At 47.5% G+C, this 18123-nt stretch overlaps 6 protein-coding genes across 6 annotated transcripts; 4 read left to right on the top strand and 2 right to left on the bottom strand.

Annotated features, from left to right (window-relative positions):
- The first annotated feature begins 895 nt into the window (after positions 1–895).
- F4812DRAFT_368045 (uncharacterized protein) lies at positions 896–1445 on the top strand. Its single transcript, XM_047931895.1, has one exon. It carries the CDS (start codon positions 998–1000, stop codon positions 1274–1276), a length of 279 nt encoding a protein of 92 aa, XP_047790739.1. The 5' UTR covers positions 896–997; the 3' UTR covers positions 1277–1445.
- Positions 1446–2322: 877 nt separating this feature from the next.
- F4812DRAFT_368119 (uncharacterized protein) lies at positions 2323–4151 on the top strand. Its single transcript, XM_047931896.1, has 2 exons — positions 2323–3598; positions 3664–4151. The coding sequence occupies exons 1-2, from the start codon at positions 2529–2531 to the stop codon at positions 4043–4045; spliced, it is 1452 nt and encodes a 483-aa protein (XP_047790740.1). The 5' UTR covers positions 2323–2528; the 3' UTR covers positions 4046–4151.
- A 6362-nt stretch (positions 4152–10513) lies between these two features.
- Positions 10514–13529, bottom strand: F4812DRAFT_458863 (cohesin loading factor-domain-containing protein; the record flags this gene model as incomplete). Its single annotated transcript, XM_047937431.1, has 5 exons — positions 10514–11367; positions 11418–11515; positions 11594–12154; positions 12212–12330; positions 12390–13529. The coding sequence occupies 5 exons, from the start codon at positions 13527–13529 to the stop codon at positions 10514–10516; spliced, it is 2772 nt and encodes a 923-aa protein (XP_047790741.1).
- A 315-nt stretch (positions 13530–13844) lies between these two features.
- Positions 13845–14475, top strand: F4812DRAFT_368287 (uncharacterized protein). The gene is made up of 2 exons (XM_047931897.1): positions 13845–14193; positions 14258–14475. Exons 1-2 carry the CDS (start codon positions 13995–13997, stop codon positions 14359–14361), a joined length of 303 nt encoding a protein of 100 aa, XP_047790742.1. The 5' UTR covers positions 13845–13994; the 3' UTR covers positions 14362–14475.
- A 114-nt stretch (positions 14476–14589) lies between these two features.
- On the top strand, positions 14590–16257 carry F4812DRAFT_458864 (AB-hydrolase YheT; the record flags this gene model as incomplete). The annotated part of the gene is made up of 5 exons (XM_047937432.1): positions 14590–15147; positions 15243–15326; positions 15388–15523; positions 15645–16003; positions 16105–16257. The coding sequence occupies 5 exons, from the start codon at positions 14590–14592 to the stop codon at positions 16255–16257; spliced, it is 1290 nt and encodes a 429-aa protein (XP_047790743.1).
- A 178-nt stretch (positions 16258–16435) lies between these two features.
- F4812DRAFT_458865 (protein RAI1) lies at positions 16436–18094 on the bottom strand (the record flags this gene model as incomplete). Its single annotated transcript, XM_047937433.1, has 7 exons — positions 16436–16614; positions 16671–16970; positions 17029–17199; positions 17250–17359; positions 17576–17607; positions 17662–17904; positions 18023–18094. 7 exons carry the CDS (start codon positions 18092–18094, stop codon positions 16436–16438), a joined length of 1107 nt encoding a protein of 368 aa, XP_047790744.1.
- Positions 18095–18123: the final 29 nt, after the last annotated feature.

An 18123-nucleotide genomic window follows, 5' to 3' on the forward strand; every position in this document is an offset into this window, starting at 1 on the left:
CTTACTATACAAGACCTTGGCTTTCCCTCCCCCCTTCTTCTTTGAATTAGACAGCCCGGAAAGAGTACGGCGCCCTCGCTCGCTAAGAACCGACTAAGCGCTTAAATTTGTTTAGGTAGGTAGGTAGGTAGGTAGGTAGGTAGGTAGGTAAAGTAGGTAAAGTAGGTATTAATTGTGTAAGTTAGTGGGTAACGGGGTAACATATCGGTGACCTCTATTTTTCCCTGAATTTATTTCTAGAATGCGTACCTAGGTAAATAGGTTAGGTACCTAGGTAGGTAGGGAAGCTTAGCAAAGTGAACCGCAGGTATATGAATGACGGTTCTCTTGGGATTCCTATTAATTACGACGGTACTCCCTCGCTTACGCTTCCTAATTACACCATAGGTAGGTACATATAGCACGTTTCACAAGCATACATCATTTGATGATAGGTTGACAAACGCGCACTTCGGTAAATCGAGCGACATAGCGACTGCCCCAGGAGTTTAGGTAGGTCTAATTAGGTACCTATTATATTGTACCTACGGTACCCGGGGGAAAAGAGCAAGTGAGAAAAGAGTAGGTACGTACCTCGACCGTACTTTGCTAATGTATTTTGCTTACACTAGGTACACGGGGCCCAGGCCGCCTAGCACAGGCAAGTACCTAACGATGGGAGCAAGATGATGGGAATAGGTACATAAGAGGTACCTTGGCTGTATTTGTCGATCAGCTCCGTTAGACTGAGAAGGTACCGACCCACATCGAAGTCAACATCATGGATGTCTCTTCTACAATTCGCAACACAACCCGTAACTAATAGCAACCCTTAACCCTTAAAAACCCCTAGACTCATTATATTAGGTACTTATGTACTTTTATATACGCTACTATCGTTAATTTCCAATATTTACGGTAATGTACAATACGGGGGTAACTCTCACCTTATAATCTATGATTTCCAGGCATCCTTTATACCTACATACCTGTAGCTCTATATCGGCGTAACCCCGTAATGACTAGCCTCTTCTTAGCCTTGACCTTAGCCCTGACCCTGATATCACTTATTCCCTTTACCGAGTACATTACATACTACGCGGTAGTCATTAGTGGTACCGTATGTACGTATTATACATACTCTACCCGAGCCGCTGCCCCATACCCATACCCATATCTCATACCCATATCTCATACCCATACCTGTTACCCATACATGTGCTTTCCTGTCTATACGATAGCCATACTCGGGCCAATTCGCTCATTAATTACAATTACATACCTACATCTAATGTAAGTAAGTGACTAGGTAGGTACGTGCTTTCGTACTTTCCGCGGACGAGAACCAACACCATGCCGTCGGAGCCGGTATCTAGGTACCTAATTTCCATACCTGTACGTATTTCTTTACATACTACCTAGGTAGTAGTAGTAGTAGACTAGTAAGTAGTAGTAGATGTCGCAAGATCGTAATTGGAAAGAGCAGCTCGCGGAATTTGTGACCGGGGGAAGGGGGGCTAGCCGTTACCAAGTCGCCCGGTGTACTTGCCATGGGTTATGGGCCATGGGGCAGTAGCCATGGAGGTCTAGGTTTAGTACGATACATAACTACATAGTACACACATACTACTACATGGAGTAGGTATGGAGGCAGTCGCTTTGAGGTAGTATGTAAGTAGTTTCTTGGTAATCGTTTAGGATCTGAGTTGGGACGTGCATATTATTATTTACATTGTTATTCCTACATCTCTGATGTATTCTCTTTTTTCAGTAAAGTGACCCCCAGACTTCAGTAACGACATTGAAAGCCCGGTCTGTGTGACAAGTCTACAAGTCTACCTGTTACGAGATACATACATACAATACCTCATCCTCCCAAATCCATCCTCTCTCTTCCAAGACCTATACTTGGTCGTCTTGCCCTCTCGAATCATATCTCCTCATCGACACATCCTGTATTAACTTACTGTATCTATACATCCAAACCTCACCGACGCTGGGCACATGTGTTTTTGATAATACTTCCTCAACATACCAACGCTCACTTACAGGCTCACTTACATACATATCGTACCTTGGCTAAATTTGACTATCACGCGAGTCGGCGCTCTATTATCCCTTCGCCTCTGTCAGCTTATAGAATCTGACACTGTTCGCCATCTGATCTAGGCGTCAACCACGTAGACCACTTTCAGCATTTCTCACAGGCCTAATAGACGATTAGAAAACGCTTGGGATTGGACAGTTGGACAGCAGCAGCAGCAGCACGCTGAATCTGAACGATCAATTATCCGGAAATTCTGGCCACTCTCAGCAACTCGGCTCGACGACTTACAGCTCAGAGGGTGGGCGCGTGTGTACTTGCCAACTGCGCCGCTGGACGACCTTTACCCGGCAGATACCCAAACCCTCTCGACTAACTCGGCGTCTATCTCCATCTACGCCGTTCTTTTCTTAGGTTTCATAGTTTTACCTACGAACATACAAACAGCTGCTAAATTTGAGCTTGATATGCTGTAAGGAATTATCTAAACTCGCCTTCGATCTCAATGGGGATACAAACCAGATTAGAACTTCATCGCCCATCCGCCATTCCTAATACACCTCCTGGCCTGGTCAGCCCGAGCTCATCAACTCCCACTCCTAGGATTTTCGGGGAACCAGCTTGGAATCCTCCTGCACCTATTTCTCCTCCCATGTCTAACTATGATCCAAGCACCCGATCAGATATGGCTACCAGAGATATAGAGGATAGTCAAACGCGAAGAGATATCAACAGTGCACCTCGACAGCAACTCCCGTCTTTAAGTAGTTTATTCGGTCCTCACCATGTCCGCTCGACACTTTCTCCTCTCCCGGATCGACCAAGCCCGCTTCACAGTGCGCACTCTCCGTTAGATAGGCCGCACTCGAGAAGTTCGTCTTATTTTCCAAACCGATCCCCTTCCTTGAGCCAGCCTCGCAGCGTCTATGAGCCGAGGCCGGAAGTGGAGCGGCCAACGCTTCCCTCGGTTGCTTCTCAGTTTCCCGGTCCGCTGAGGTCTCCTACTCGCGAGTATGATCACTTGCATCGCGCACCGCAAGCCGAGCCTGTTTCGTCTGGAAGGTGGGGCGATTCAAGACGGGAGTACGTGTTCGATTCCCGGCCGCCAAGTCCTCCTTTCAGACCGGTTAGCGAGCGTGTGCCACTCCCTCCCTTGGGCCAGCGATATGGCTATGAATCAAGCCCAGTATTCAAGAGGGAAAGTCAAATGCGTCTGGATCCTTCAGGTCACTCACCGACTCTGGCCAGCGCAGTTGCCCCTGAAGGTGCGCCGGTAAAAGACGGATTAGGCCCCAAGATCTGGACGGGAACGCACTTTTTACCGCGGTTTGTGAAGCAGGCCGAGGTCCCTGGTGAAGGGTTGTGTTATTTCTACGATGATGGAACTCACTGCAAGACGGTTATCGATGGAGAGCCGGTTAATGCCCACTGGGGAGTCACGAAGGCTGGGAAGCCAAGAAAGCGACTTGCTATAGCTTGCCTCACGTGCCGGGAAAAGAAGATAAAGTGCGATCCCGATTATCCTCGATGTGTTCAATGTGAGAAATTCGGCAGGGTCTGCAAGTTCAAGAATGCGTAAGTCTAGGAAATTGGTCCTGTTGAGGAGATGTTGCGTTCCCATGTACTAACTCCGAATATAGCCCTCGTGGTGGTCATAATACATCCCCGGTGGCTTCGTCGGCTGAGCACGAATTATCTAGGTCACTTGGGTCACACCCAGGTGCAATGGACTTCGGAAGACCTAGGAGCGCCTCAAGTACGTCGGTCTCACCGCGTACCACGAAGCTCAGCCATCCATCTCCCGAACTGCTCAATGGCTTTTCCTCTAAGAGGATGAGGTTTTCGCATGATGATTATCCGCGACAACCACCGCCCCCAACGAGCCGTCCTCCCCCAATGATGCCCATGTCCGATATTAAACGGGCACCTAATGGTAGTATGCCGACCTGGCAACATCATGATTTACCTCGCGATATTCTTTGTCGACCATGGCAAACAGACTCGTATGTATACGCCCTCTAACCAATCACCTCTACTACCATTTGTCATTGCTTTTTACCATGCACATGGATGTAATAAGCACCGTGCTACCTATTCAGGTGGTATTGCTCTATTACTGCACCCAAAGAGAAATAATGACCGCGATGCTCATATTTAATGCATAGGAGACCTCATACGCGTGTATAAAAAAAAATTAAACTCATTCGAGCCGAATAGCTTCACCGACAGAATATCTATACAGTTAAGAGCCCGTTCGGGCTAACTTGAAGATACGGCCACCATGTTTGGCAAATATGAAAAGTAGTGCCTAATATTAATGGATACGTCACAAGCGGGGATATCAATATCCTGGTGGCGCTCGCGCTAGCACTAGGGTCGTCGGCTTTAAAAAGAAATAACGAGGAGCGACGAGTCTGGTTTGGGTGCTGATTTGGAGAGTTGGAAGTGTCGGCTTGCGATACTTGTACGATACGATTTGCGCCATACCCCTTATTCGAACTTAGCATCGAGACCGTTATGGTCCATTTTCGGTCGGTTTGCATTATTTTTTTCGGTTTCATTGCGAGACATCCTTACGGCGCGAATGGCGTGGAAAAGGCGGAGATATCGCTTTCAAACTCTTCCGATCTCATGACGGCGAACTCTCTTAGTCGGAGAGCCCCTTATTGGCTCACCTGGAGCGACGACCACCAACGCTTCAATTATATGCTCTTAGGTCAACCCTCTTCTGCATCACGCCTAGTTCGGCAATGGCCGAGTTCATTTACAATAGCGACTTTTATAACATTTCCGACCTTCGACTAAAGATCTACATCCAGTTTACTATATAGCCCAATATTGGTTGGGATTGGGTAGCATCCTGGCGGGCGTTTTGATTTTTATATGCATGTCTTGAACGGCCGCAAAGCATTTGGAAGGCGGGCATGGTGATGAGATTTGGATATCCTGGTTTTTGCATTGAATGATTTATCTGCCTGTTTGGATCAACTACATATCGAGTATCCTTTTCACTTGTTCAGGACTTAAAGTTGGTTACCAAGTCTCAGTTTCATGTCTATTGTTTATAAGTAGTTATACCCTGTACTATACCCCTATTTATCGTATTTGAAAGCACGCATACGTCGTATGACTACATACGAAAGATGGAATAAAGCGAGGAGGCTGAAGGTGGAAGAGTCAGTCGATAAAGGGGGAAAGAATAAAAGTTCATTTTGATATAACAGTCGTGTGTTATCCTTGACCCAACACTTCCACTTGTGACACTGAAGCCAACAAAGTAATACCCAAGAAGCTAATTGTGCAACGTGCGTATACGCGCCATGGCCAAATTTGAAGGATCGTTCGAGTATAATTAAGCCTAATTGAGGGTGGATTGTGTCACTCTGAGGTAGGCAGCGACGACAAGAGAGCGTTGGCCGAGGCTAGGAATCTTGTCATGGGCGCGTGATCCAATGGTGCGGCGAAGTCAAGGTATGTCGTCCTTAGAGCGGCGGTTAGATAGGCATCAGATCATAATTCAATTTTTGCTGCCACGCGAGAAGCCAACGCCACAGCGGTTCTTTTAATTTCTCCCCTCCCCTCCACCTCCCCCCTTTCAACCCTCCTTCTCGAAGAAAGGGCTGGTCACGTTTTCCTGCAGGGAAACACACCACCCAAATTTGATCTCCGTGTTTCGCTCCTCCGTGGTTATATTGAATTCTCGGCCGGGGAAGAGTTCCCAAAACGGAGGTCTAGCCCGTTGCTGCAAAGTAAGCCCGTACGAGGGCCTACCTAACCCCCCCCCTCCCTCTCTATCCCCTTCCCATGTCACGGCATGGCATGGCGTGGCATTGGCATGGCAGCCATACGGAAAAGGAAATCGATACCCCCCACTCGGAGATACGAAACCGGGTTGCTAGAAGTCGTTACGGCCGTTAGCGTGGGGTTGGGAAAAAATCAAGGAAATCAGGAAAATAAAAGTAGTAGAGCAGCTTAACCGACTAGGGCTGGGTCTGGGTCTGGGCTACTCCCAACGTCGGCTTAGGATATACTTATGTAGGTAGGTAGGTAGGAACAGATATACAATACCATATACGTATCCGTGTACGTATCCGTATACGTTAGGTATACACACTCTCATGTAGGGAGGTGCATTATCAGGTCTAGGTAGGTAGCTAAGGCTAAGTTTAAAGGCTATAAGATATATGTAGGCTGACTGCAGCGAGGTTCAAAACCACGTTGCACGGTGCTGTCAGCTAACTAGCTGTATTACGGACCCAGGTGCGGTGTCTAATATTATATGATACCTACCTCCTTAGGAGGTAGATATGTACCTTATACGGCGTGCGCCACACGACACATCCATCCATTGACGGTAGATGAGGAAGGAAAAGAAGCGAAGGCGTCCGGTTGGGTAACCACACCGTCCCCGCCATACATACCGCCGTCTCCTTCTCCTGTCTTGTTATTCGCCGTTGGAAGTTTATATATGCCGCCTCACCTGCTTTCATCCCCCCCGCTCCCCCTTTCCCATTGAGCGGCGTAGAATTCTCGACCGACATTGCCGTTAATATTATGTGAAGACGGGACACACAGCATAAAGTCCTAGACGACTGACTTACTAGACAGCTAGATTAGGTACCTAGTAGATAGGTGGGATGCGCCGAAGAACTCCCGGGCTACGGATGACGACAAACAAGCCAAAAGCTGCAAGGCAGGGAGGTAACTATTGTAGCGTACAATAAATACCTTACGCGGAAGAGAAAAACCACCTTCCCCCCCTACTATGTACACACACACACACACACACATACGCACATAAAGGGAAGATCGCCTTAACTCCGCTCCCTGCTGGATCTTGGTTTCTAAACCCTTTCCCAATCGCAGGGGTTCAGATTGCTCGCACCCGCGCGCGTGTATATAGCGTATGTGTGGGTGGGTTTGGATGATACCCATCCCAAGTTGGTGGGCGTCATGGCCCGACATGACAACACATCTTTTCGATACGACTATGATACCTACCTTATAATGCCACCGCACAGAGAGACTTGGTAACGATAATAGCTTTTTATTTCTTTCCACTATGTTAGGTACCTAGGTACCTAAGGTATTATATTTAGCTCGTGGGAAAATAATATACAAGAAAAAAAAAGCAGGGTATATTGATGCTGCTGCCAACGTCGTATTTTGGACCGGGGGTAAAAAAGATGAAGATGAATAGAAGGAGAGAATGTATGACGAAAATGTAAACTATTAATGTAATTCCTGTTAGATACAGATATCCCACGCTTACCTCACCCCCTCTTTCTCCTATATAGGTACATAGTATGTTCTCTATGTATCAAATAACTACCTCCTATGTATGTATATATTTACTTCGTATAGTTAAACTACACCACACTACGGTTTATACTACATAATGATAATCGATACTAATAATATATAAATAAACCTACTACCGCGCCCCCCCGCCCCAAAGTTAATCAAAAAGACACTCGGTGCGTAGTAAGTAAGTACCGCTTACAATACCTAATATATAGTGCACGGCATATAATATACCTACCTACCTCAGGTATAAGCCCAACCGAGCAGATATATTAGGTACCTAGGTAGGTATTGAAAATACACAAGGGCACCGCTTAGCCGGCGTAGGGTTGCACCGTGGGGACCCAGGGGACTGGTCGGCCGCGGTGATCTAACCCGGCTTGCATATAATTAGGTAGTGTAGTATATTAGGTACATACCTAACCTAACCTAAGGTAGTACGTAGTACTAGGTATGCCGTTGCGTTATCGTATATAGGCACTTCGAGCCGGCGGAGCGGGCGTGGAATGGTCTTTGGGATGTGGGCCGGGTTAAGCTATTAGGTACTTACCTACCTGGTAAGTATATGCCATGTACTTTATATAGTACAGGTACCTATCTAAGGTACCTAACCTAGTACGCGCGCGAGACGAAGGGAAGGGTCCTACCTCTAATGTATTGTCTACTACCGATGTAGGGAACTTTTAGGGGCAAAAGCACATAGGGTCCCCCATAACTGCTAGTAATGTATTGCACACTACCTCCCTTAGGTACTACAGGTAATGCGGCAGACAATCGCATGTCAGTCGCAAAACCCGTATTTAGCAAAGCAGCTTTGTAAGTATTGACAAATGAAGTAAATGACATACCCTTATCAAATCAACTATTATGTACCTAATACAGTAGTTAGACCACGGCTTAAACCAAAAAAGGGTCCACCTCGTTTTATCTCCATGTAATGATAGTATAAGTACCTAATATACGGAATACTCCGCGTTCGTCGTCGTTACTATCGTCGTCATCATTATTATCCTTATTAATCATGTTATCTTCCTATCTTATAACCTATTTATTGTTACATACGATTATACGCTATTTGCTTCATTTACTTGTTTGCTTTGCTTTCCTTTCCTTTGCTTGCTTGCTGGCTCGGTTATTAATTACCTTTCATAGTTACTAACTCGCTTATCCTGTTCTCTCTCTTTTTTTTTTTTTTTTTTTTTTTTTTTTTTTTTTTTTTTTCATCTCGTCCGTCTTGCACCTCGGCTTAACAGATAAATAACTCTAGCTAAACTCTTACCAGCTCCCGACTGGGAATAGCCTCTAACGCAACACGACAAAAAAAGAAAACACACATTTAAACTAACCAACAAGTAATGATTGCAAAACGGTAATTCACCACGTGGGCCGGGACCGCCCGGAAACAACAACTCAAAAGTACTGTACCGCTCAAGTTATTCCCCCCCTTTTTATTCCATAGGAGGTAGTTAACTCTTCTATTCTCTCTACTATGTAGTATCTCTTGTTGCTTTTCGGCCGACGTTCCGAAACCCGTTCCCCAATTCTCCCCCCTCCCCATCGCCCGTGATTTACAATTACCAAAAAACTTCACAACCTCTTTCCCATCCGTGTAACGAACCTCCTGATTAGCTGGCCGGCTGGCCAAGAGCTTCCCACGTACCATACGTACCTAACGTAATTATATACTCCGTAGATATTATAGATAAAGCCGGCCGTACATACTACTACGTGCGTGCGTGCATTGCATTGCATCTCTTATACATACGGCATATAATCAACCCTTGGCAGGCAAAAGACCATCTAGACCTTCTTCTTCTCTTCGCCTACCTATCCTATTTCTATACTCCACGCAGCAAGTCAGGTGAAGTCAGTCAGTCACTCCGGCCGGCCAACCCGACCAGCCAACCGACCAACCAACTAGCAAGTGTGCCGGATCGGAAAGGTTTCCTCTTCTTCTCTCTGCTCTGTCAATATTTGCCCAAAGCCCAGTTTCTTTCTTACCTCGCAGACGGCAGTGGCAGCATGTATATCCACATCTCCATCTCCATCTCCGTCTCCATTTTCATCCACATCCACATCCGCATCCGCATCCGCATCCGCATCTATATTCATACATATAGGTAGCATAGCACAATAGCTTAGGTACCTAGGTATGTATATGTATGTAGAACTTAGGTGCATCATTATTAAAATCAACCATAAACCCAAAAAGGCGGGACAGTCGGAGTCATCCTACATACCTCTTCGTCTTCGTATGCCAGACGCAGATCTATCTAGGCATGTACCCAGGTTAGGTAAGGTAGCAGCAATGCGAGGACCCCAGTCCTATGTACTGTATACCGCCACCACCGGTGAGCCCAGAGGTGAGCGACATATCCTGTCCATACTCCGTTTCTTTTCTTTTCTTCTTCCCGCGCCCGGAGCCCTCGATGCTTCGATCCGTCAGAACAAGGCTCGAAGAGAGAAAAAAAAAATGAACAAAAAAATTGGAGCGGCTCTTGTATGCAGAGCAACGTTGAGTCTCGTCATACACACCCGTTTACATATCCCCCTATAATAATAGTATTGTACAACTCCCCGGTGCCTTTCTCCCCTTCTAATACCACACCACACGACATAATCAAGTCTAACACGGTCCTATACTCCTGGAGAAATACCAAAGTTCCCCCCCTCCCCCCACAACAATGTCGTGTACTGTACCTAGCATCTATATTCTCACCAGAAAACAAAGAAAAACGTAAAAGTAAATCAAAAGACGAGAGGGTATATTGTTGTTATGTTATCAAGCCGTCTGACATGGCCAAACCAAACCAACCCAACCAAGAAACGTGACAATTCGCTTTCCCTTCCGCCCCATTCCCCCCCCTTTCCTTGTGATGACCTGTCCTGACCTGGTCTAACCTGCCAAACGCCCTAAACTTGCACATACATATAGACAACATACATTAGAGGTGCATACACACACGCACGGGCAATACCTAGCAGTAGTATCATATCGCCCGCCTACCCGTGTACGATCCCCGAGATGCAGTGCTATAGTATTATACATAATGCATAAATAAAACGCCCCCTTTTTTTGCTTTTTGCCCTACCCATCCATCCATCATCCGGATCTGCTGTACCGGCAACCCGCAAACTAACCCCACAACTTCTTCGTTGTCATCATCATCATCTCCTTCTACTTCTTCAAGACGCCGAACCCTCCTGCTGCCCCATCATGTTAAAAGTCTGCTGCGCGTACTGCGTCGCATCGCCCCACGCCTTCTGGGCTTCTTGAGCCTGCCCCTGGACGTCAAAACTCTGTGCGAGCATCCCGTCGGCCACGCTCATCCACAGCGTGTTGCCGCTCCGCTTCGCCTGGTTCGAGGCCGCCTTGGCGCTCTTGAGCGCCTGGTCCCCCACGATGTTCTGGAAGAGCTTGGCCCGCATCACGTTGAGCGCGATCGACAGCGTGTGCACGTTGCCCAGCGACTGCGCGCTATTCAGTGCCGTCGATATGTGCATCTTGACCGCTGTCATCGGGATCGGCGGGTTCGTCTGCACCGCCGCTAGCACCAGGTTGTACGACGTGCGGATCTCTACGTTGGGGTGATCGCTGCAGAGCGGACGGAGTTGCTCCAGGAGCTCAAGCGTCAATCGGTCGTTTCGGTAATCCGGGTGCTGCATGATCCAAATTCGGTTGAACGTAGCTAGCAGCGACACGTCGACTTCGGCTGCTTTTCGATTCCCACTTCTTCCGCTGTCGTTATCTAGGCTAAAGATTGGGTTGCCGAAAATCGAATTGGCGGTTTTTAAATCTCCGGTCCCTTGATGGTATACACCTGCAAGATAGGTCGAGTACAGCACGACAATGGCCCCCAGCGGAGGTTTGACCATATTTTCCAGTTTTGCCACACATTTCTTAACTTCCGGCCACCGGGTGTGAGTTGCAAAGTGTAGTCCCTGGAGAATGTACAGGTAGCACATCCATTCTCTATGCCAGTCTGCTTTGGTAACGGCATCCGCTAACGAATTTGGTATGCCTCGTAGTCTAATACCACCTATTCTAAATGTGAGAAATCGTAGAGAAGAACGCATCAGAACATCTTACTCTTTTGAAGTTGGGTCACGGCTTCCTCCCAGAGCCTGAATATTCTCTTGTCATTACGAGGAGATTGGTATAGTAGCGCAAGGCCGCTATAAGTGTACCTAGTGCCGCTGTTAGCAGATAACAATAACACAATAGAAATATAGAAATGCAAGAGAAAAGGCAGGCAGTTCTCTTACGTGACATTGTATGCTTCCAACTTGCTCCAGAACGACATGACTAGATAGTCGTAGCGATCACCCTCGGGTCCAGGCCTTAGTATAGCCGCCGTGTCGTGGCTGATTGTTAGTATATTGCTATTCCGAATAGGTAGGAGGAGTTGCGAGTCTATGGAATACCAAGAGTTGTCGCTCATGTAAGTATCCATGTGGTCCTGGAGATTCTTCAATTTCTGCATGATTCCTTGGACCGACTTTTGGTGCAAGCTGCAGGCGAGATCTAGCATGAGAGCTAAAGCGTCGAGCTGGGGTATGCGAACCGAATCCTCAAACTGATATTTTAAAGCTTGGGCAATACAGGCTTGTACACGAACTATAGCATCTTCCTTCATGGTCCTGAGAAGACTAAGGCCTTCAAGCAATGAGGCTGCCACGGAGATAGCATGTTCATTCCTCTGGTTAGCTAGGTTAGCAATGGCCTTTAGGTTATCGAGTGCATGCGTCTCGGCGGGATTGGCAGACTGTAGATACATGGAAGCCTTAAGAAAGCGAAATGCGTAAATCCAATGGTAATGCTTCTTCCTGCTGCAAGTTAGGAGACATGTCTGCCATATCGTTTAAGAAGAGTAGAGCACGTACACCTCTGTATCTCTTATTCGGCCATCTACTGCAATCATAGCTGCCTTTACTTTCTGTTGTGAAAAGAGCAGTTTGATCTGAAGGAAGTGCATGGCATACTTGAGATCGTTGTGATGGTTCTATACAAATAGTCAGCTGGTGACCGAGCTTTATCAGGGATTACTGAGTGCGTGTTTACTCTTTCACAAAGCGTGATGCCCTTGGTCAGAGCGGTCTCAGCCTCCATCACATTATCCGTTTCCTCGATTAATATACTGGCATATCGAAACCGTATCCTAGCCTCCAACCGCGATTGCAGTTTTGGGCTCTCCAAGACAGCCTCGAGACAGCCTAACCCTGTCGCGACAAGTTTCTGATATTCGTTCAGACTTTGGGCTTCGATATTCTCTACCATAGACACAGTGGACTCCCGCGCTTTACTGAAATATTCTTCTGCGATACATATTAAGAGGGAATTGGTATCGGCATGGTGTGGTAGAAGTCCCGGCGTCGGAGCAGGCGACCTTAGCGATCCAACACTAGGACTCCTCGCAATGCCGCGAGTACCAAGTCGAGGGCTTGCAGAGATAGGACTGGCGCGTTGGTCAATCCGTGCAGCCATACTCACATGTCTATTAGCAGGGTGCGGTACAACCTGTGGCGGCAATTGAGGGGACTGGATAGTGACGGGAGAGCTGGCATGTCGATGTACAGGGGTTTGGTATTGTCGTTGATGCTGCTGCTGCTGTTGGCGTTGCTGCGGGGAGAATGGCTGTTGGAATTGATACTGAAATTGTTGCCGTTGCTGATGTTGATGTTGAGGGTGATGTATACTCTGGGGCTGTACCGGTGTCATCGGGGTCATTTGTGGTTGGGGGGTCTGATAGGACGGGGAGGGCATCGGCATGGACATCGGCGGTGGCATGTGCTGCCATTCTGGTTGCTGTTGTACATATTGGCGTTGAGGAGTAGTATGTTGGGCGGGGTGTGGCATGGTATGTAAGTTTACGCCGTTCTGCGGTGAAGGTGGAATACCTGTCGGCCGTTGATCGAGGGAGGGGTCGTACGAATGAAACAGGTAGTTCGCATTTTGTGGTTGCTGCTGCTGCTGCTGCTGCGGTTGCGGATGTGCATTATACGTGTGAGGGTGTTGCTGAGATTGCGACTGAGGCGGATAAGGTGTGGTAGGTGTGAAAACGGCGTTCTGGTAAGGTTGTTGATGCTGGAACTGTGGGTTGCCCCAGGCATCATAGCCGTTGCTCACGACTTGGGGATATTGATTTTGCTGGCCATTGAACCCCGAGCCTTGGCCATGGGGCATCGAGCCGCGATATGTCATAATTTCATTGCACTACGCGCTATACAGTCCCATCCCTATACTATATAGGGACGCAATTATATCTTACGTTCGAACGGGGTAATCGGTTGATTTGTACGGCAGTACGGTTGATATCTTAGATATTTTGTTCGAAGTGGTTAATGGTAGGTGATCAGTTACAAGCGCGCGGCGCGACGTTGTAAGGCTTGGAGTAACCTCACGTGATTGATAAGTAAATCCACTTGGCCTTTCGCTCACGTAAATACTTGGTTACTTTCATATTATCTTATCTTTTACCTTATCAGCTTGTCTATGTAAGTATTAATATCAAGTTATACTGTGTACTAAGCCTTATGTATACATAATTTAAGATAATGTTGCTATACCTTGGGTACCTACCTGTTATGAGAGAGAAGAGCAAACTCTTTAGAATTGAAGTAAGGGACTTACCTACTATAATCTCTCTTCAACAACATTAAACGCTGCATGACATCAGTGGTTCTCGGGCTTTGCAGTTTCACCCAGTTTACTAGTGTGCCATTACTACGTATCATAATAAGTATCATCGCCCACTGCTCAACAAGTCAATTCAAAGGGGAAAGAAAAGAGACGCTACGCTACATCTTATCTAAATACCTACCTAACCTACAGGCTATAGGTACTCTATGTACCCACCCAATGTGGTGTAAGTAATTAGAATCTTTTCTTAACATAATCCAACTTATAAAATGCATACGGCATGGTTTTAGTTTTCGCATATCCCACCTACATTTCATCGTGCACGCTTGGGTCTCGGTCGACGACATCCTCGAGTAGGACCACAGTTACCCAATCGGGGTATGAACCGAGGTAAGTGGAGGGCGAAACAAGACAAGTAGCACCGAACGGCGGACATTTTGCCGTTGTCTTCACTTTAATATATATATGCTGTAACTTACCTCATCTTTATACTAGGTAATTATATATATATATCATTTCTGACTCACATGATAAAATCATAACGTATGATATTATAGCTTTTAAGAAGATCGCCAGTCCTTATTCGGAGTAAGACGGAAGAGCAGTAGGTAGCGGTCCAAAAATGGAGTGGTTCGGCCGAGCCCATATCAACTTCACGACCTCGCCCAAGTCCCTGGGTCTGAAGGGGAAGGACGGTAAGGAGACGGACCTGCTGGAGATATGCCGGGCGACGGTGCCGCCGTGCCAGCTGAACCCGCTGCTCTTCAACGGGCACGCGCAGACCATGTGGACGGCCACCAAGTCCCACGGCCCGCCGCTCCACTACCGCCGGAAGATCTTCGAGGCCGACCACGCCGAGTTCAACGGCAGCTTCGCCGTCGACTTCGCCGTCACCGACCCCGCCCTGAGGGACAAGGCCGACGACACCCTGCCCCCGCGGACCGCCTACTTCACCGACGACGAGCTGTCGGCTCTCGGGTCGGATGACGATAGGCCTATGCTGGTTATCCTTCACGGCTTGTCCGGGGGCTCTCACGAGGTGTATCTCAGATACGCTATCGCTCCGCTGATCGATAGTGGGAAATGGGAGGCCTGCGTCGTTAACTCGAGGGGTTGCGCCAATAGTAAGATTACCACGGGGTTATTGTATAACGCCCGTGCTACCTGGGATGTCAGACAGGTAAGGCAGTCGATATCCCCCCTACCCTTTACTATATACCTATACATAAACACCCCATCATCGGTACCTATCTGCTCATATTAACGTATACATAGACTATCAAATGGCTCTCCAAAACATATCCCAACCGGCCCCTATTCGGCCTAGGCTTCTCGCTCGGAGCTTGCATCCTTACCAACGTAAGTTTTTTCTATCAAGGAATAGGAGTAAGAAAAATCATACTAATTCAAACAAATCAAGTATCTCGGCGAGGAAGGCACCACAACCCCCCTCAAAGCCGCTGTCGTAGTAGCCAACCCCTGGGCGCTACACATATCGTCCAAGATGCTACAAAGCTCGTTCATCGGACACAACATCTACCAGCGTGCTCTCGGCAGTAAGCACTTTCCTCTCCCCCTTTTCCCTTTTCCTTCCCCTTCCTCCCCTCCATTCCCCCTCTTCTATCCCATAAAGCAGAAAAAAAAAACCCTAACCTCTCCCCCCTCCTCCTCTCTCAGACTCCATGAAAGCCCTCTCGTCGCGGCACAAAGACGAGCTGGACAAGTACACGAACATCGACACGGCGCACCTGCTCAGCCTCACGTACCTGTACGAGTTCGACCGGGCCTACCAGTGCCCGACGTGGGGGTACCCGACCGAGGAGGCCTACTACCGCGACGCCTCGAGTTCCGACGCCCTGCTCGCCGTCCGCGTGCCCCTCCTCGCTATCAACGCCGAGGACGACCCCATCGCCTCCCGCCTCGCCCTGCCCTACGCCGAGGCCGCCGTCAACCCGTACACCGTGCTGTGCACCACCTCGCTCGGCGGACACCTGGGCTGGTTCGAGGTGGGGGGAGGGCGGTGGCACGCCAAGCCTGTAAGATACCCTATTCTATACTTACCTATGCTCTGCTCCTTAATTCTCTCTTCCGTTTTTTATTTTTATTTCGTCTCTTTTACTAATACATGGCTACCTAGGTTTGCAACTTCCTCAACCGCATGGCTTTCGAGGTCGATCTAGACAGTATAAACGATAATAACGCGCACAGAGAACGGGCTTACGGAAACCCCAAGCACGGAACCAACTTTGATCCCACGCGGCGCAAGATGCACGTGAAGCTAAACAAGTAGATATTTTTTTTATACAAAATTGGGTCTGCATGGGACGGGATATATACGATAGATGGTTATAAAATTGCATAGAATCATGATTGGGGTATCTATAAACGAGCCGGCGCTATAGATGGCATAGATCCATATTCTACCCCTATCTAGCTTGAGTAGACCTCATTACCTAGATGAAACCGCTTCAGGAACTACCACCACCACCGTTGCTATTAAGGCTTAGCTTTATGCGCCAGTTGATGAAGTCATCTGTGAGAATTCTTCCGTGACCAACTTCCTCAACTTTGAACACCTCAATGACCCCCGAATGTGGTTGTCTTCTTATCCTCCAAACGCCCTCATCGTTGATAGTATTTCTTAACCCTGTGGCCGCATTAATTAGCGTATATGATCAGTGAATGAATCTTAGTCGACCTTACACTCCAGGAAGGCGCTGGCAAAATTGATACACGCATTTGCGTTCCAACTTCTCACGCCTCGCTTTGTAGCTGTTTCAGGTATCTTGGCCGTCTGAATTTCTTCGAGTTTCGTAAGGATGCCGTTCTGCGAGCGGAACCCTACGATGATCTTTGGCACACCCAGTAGAAAAGACTGGATCCAGAACTTCATGAGCTTCCGCTCGAAATTCTGCATGCCTCTATCATCGCGGATTTCGACGCTGGTTTTCAATTCGATCCAGTTGATCGGCGCACCCTTTTCTTCAGGCTTGAAGTCCCAGACTTGGTTTTCGACATAAGCCTAAAATGTTGCAACCCTGTATCAAAAGTGAAGACTTACTGGCATCAACTTCACCTCCCAGACACAAGATTGATTTCCCAATTCCAGTACGAACCACGGAGCAGTATTGAGCCTTATTATTGACAACCAGCTCGTCTCTATTCTCGATAGTTTCTCTGCTGACCTCTCCCCAGGGGCGAGGGAGACAAGACAAGGCCTCAAACTTGTAACCTAGAACCGGATCAGCTAATGTAATGTTTCAAAGGTGTTATTTCATTTACCCCAATACGTCATGACATCCGGCGAGAACCTCTGTCCTCGACGTGACTGTTGTTGTTGTCTTTGTTCTTGTTGCTTGGCTTGCCCATAAGCGAAATTCTCTTCGATGAAGCTATTATTATCAAATTAGCGGAAACGCCGCTAGTGATAATCATTTAACCATACATGCAATCCTTCAATATATATAATCAGCTTAGTTCATAGGATGAGGGGTGGGGGGTATTGGAATTGCGCACTTGGTAGAGAGTAGCATTCATCTCAAAGCTAGAGAGATGTTTTGTTAGAATTTGGATATAGCAGACACCACTTATAAGCCTGAGGTACATACCCATCCCGATCATCGAAGGGCGCCGACATGATCTATAAAAGTTAATTCGGTAAATTCTCTGATAGTGAGTTGAGGTCAATATATACCTTGGTCATCATACCACGCCAAGTGACGAAGTGTGCATCGATCTTCTTTCCTTCCTCTTCTTCGTGAGCCATGATGGTCTTAAGCAGACTATCGATATGTTCGTCCTTGGACTCATCGTGCTTATCAAATCGATCGAACCCTTTAGATAGATCGGCCCCAAGCGTGGGAGGATAATACCACTGCATGGATCGATCATCCAGGTGAAACTCGCGTTTGTCATCGTAAGAAAAGCATGCTATTTCCTATCACGGGGGAAAAGGTTATTGAGAATGCCTTTCTTCATGCATGTCATGTAAACTTATGACTGCGGGATACAAAAGCTGATAATAGAGCTATGATGGGATATGTAAGACAACTTACCTTGGGTCTTTTTACAGCTTCGCTTTCGCCGTTGAAACGGCCAATGGGATGAATATTGAAAGCACTCGCCATGGCAAGGCTAACCGCAGCTTCAAGCCAGT

The sequence above is a fragment of the Daldinia caldariorum genome (genome assembly GCF_022478825.1).
Source record: "Daldinia caldariorum strain CBS 122874 unplaced genomic scaffold F4812scaffold_7, whole genome shotgun sequence".
Taxonomy (NCBI): domain Eukaryota; kingdom Fungi; phylum Ascomycota; class Sordariomycetes; order Xylariales; family Hypoxylaceae; genus Daldinia; species Daldinia caldariorum.

Coding starts and splice junctions, on each gene's coding strand:
- F4812DRAFT_368045 (XM_047931895.1), top strand. CDS start 998: ATGACTAGCCTCTTCTTAGCCTTGACCTTAGCCCTGACCCTGATATCA.
- F4812DRAFT_368119 (XM_047931896.1), top strand. CDS start 2,529: ATGGGGATACAAACCAGATTAGAACTTCATCGCCCATCCGCCATTCCT. Junction 3,599..3,663: donor GTCTGCAAGTTCAAGAATGC/GTAAGTCTAGGA, acceptor CTCCGAATATAG/CCCTCGTGGTGGTCATAATA.
- F4812DRAFT_368287 (XM_047931897.1), top strand. CDS start 13,995: ATGACATCAGTGGTTCTCGGGCTTTGCAGTTTCACCCAGTTTACTAGT. Junction 14,194..14,257: donor ATGTACCCACCCAATGTGGT/GTAAGTAATTAG, acceptor GCATGGTTTTAG/TTTTCGCATATCCCACCTAC.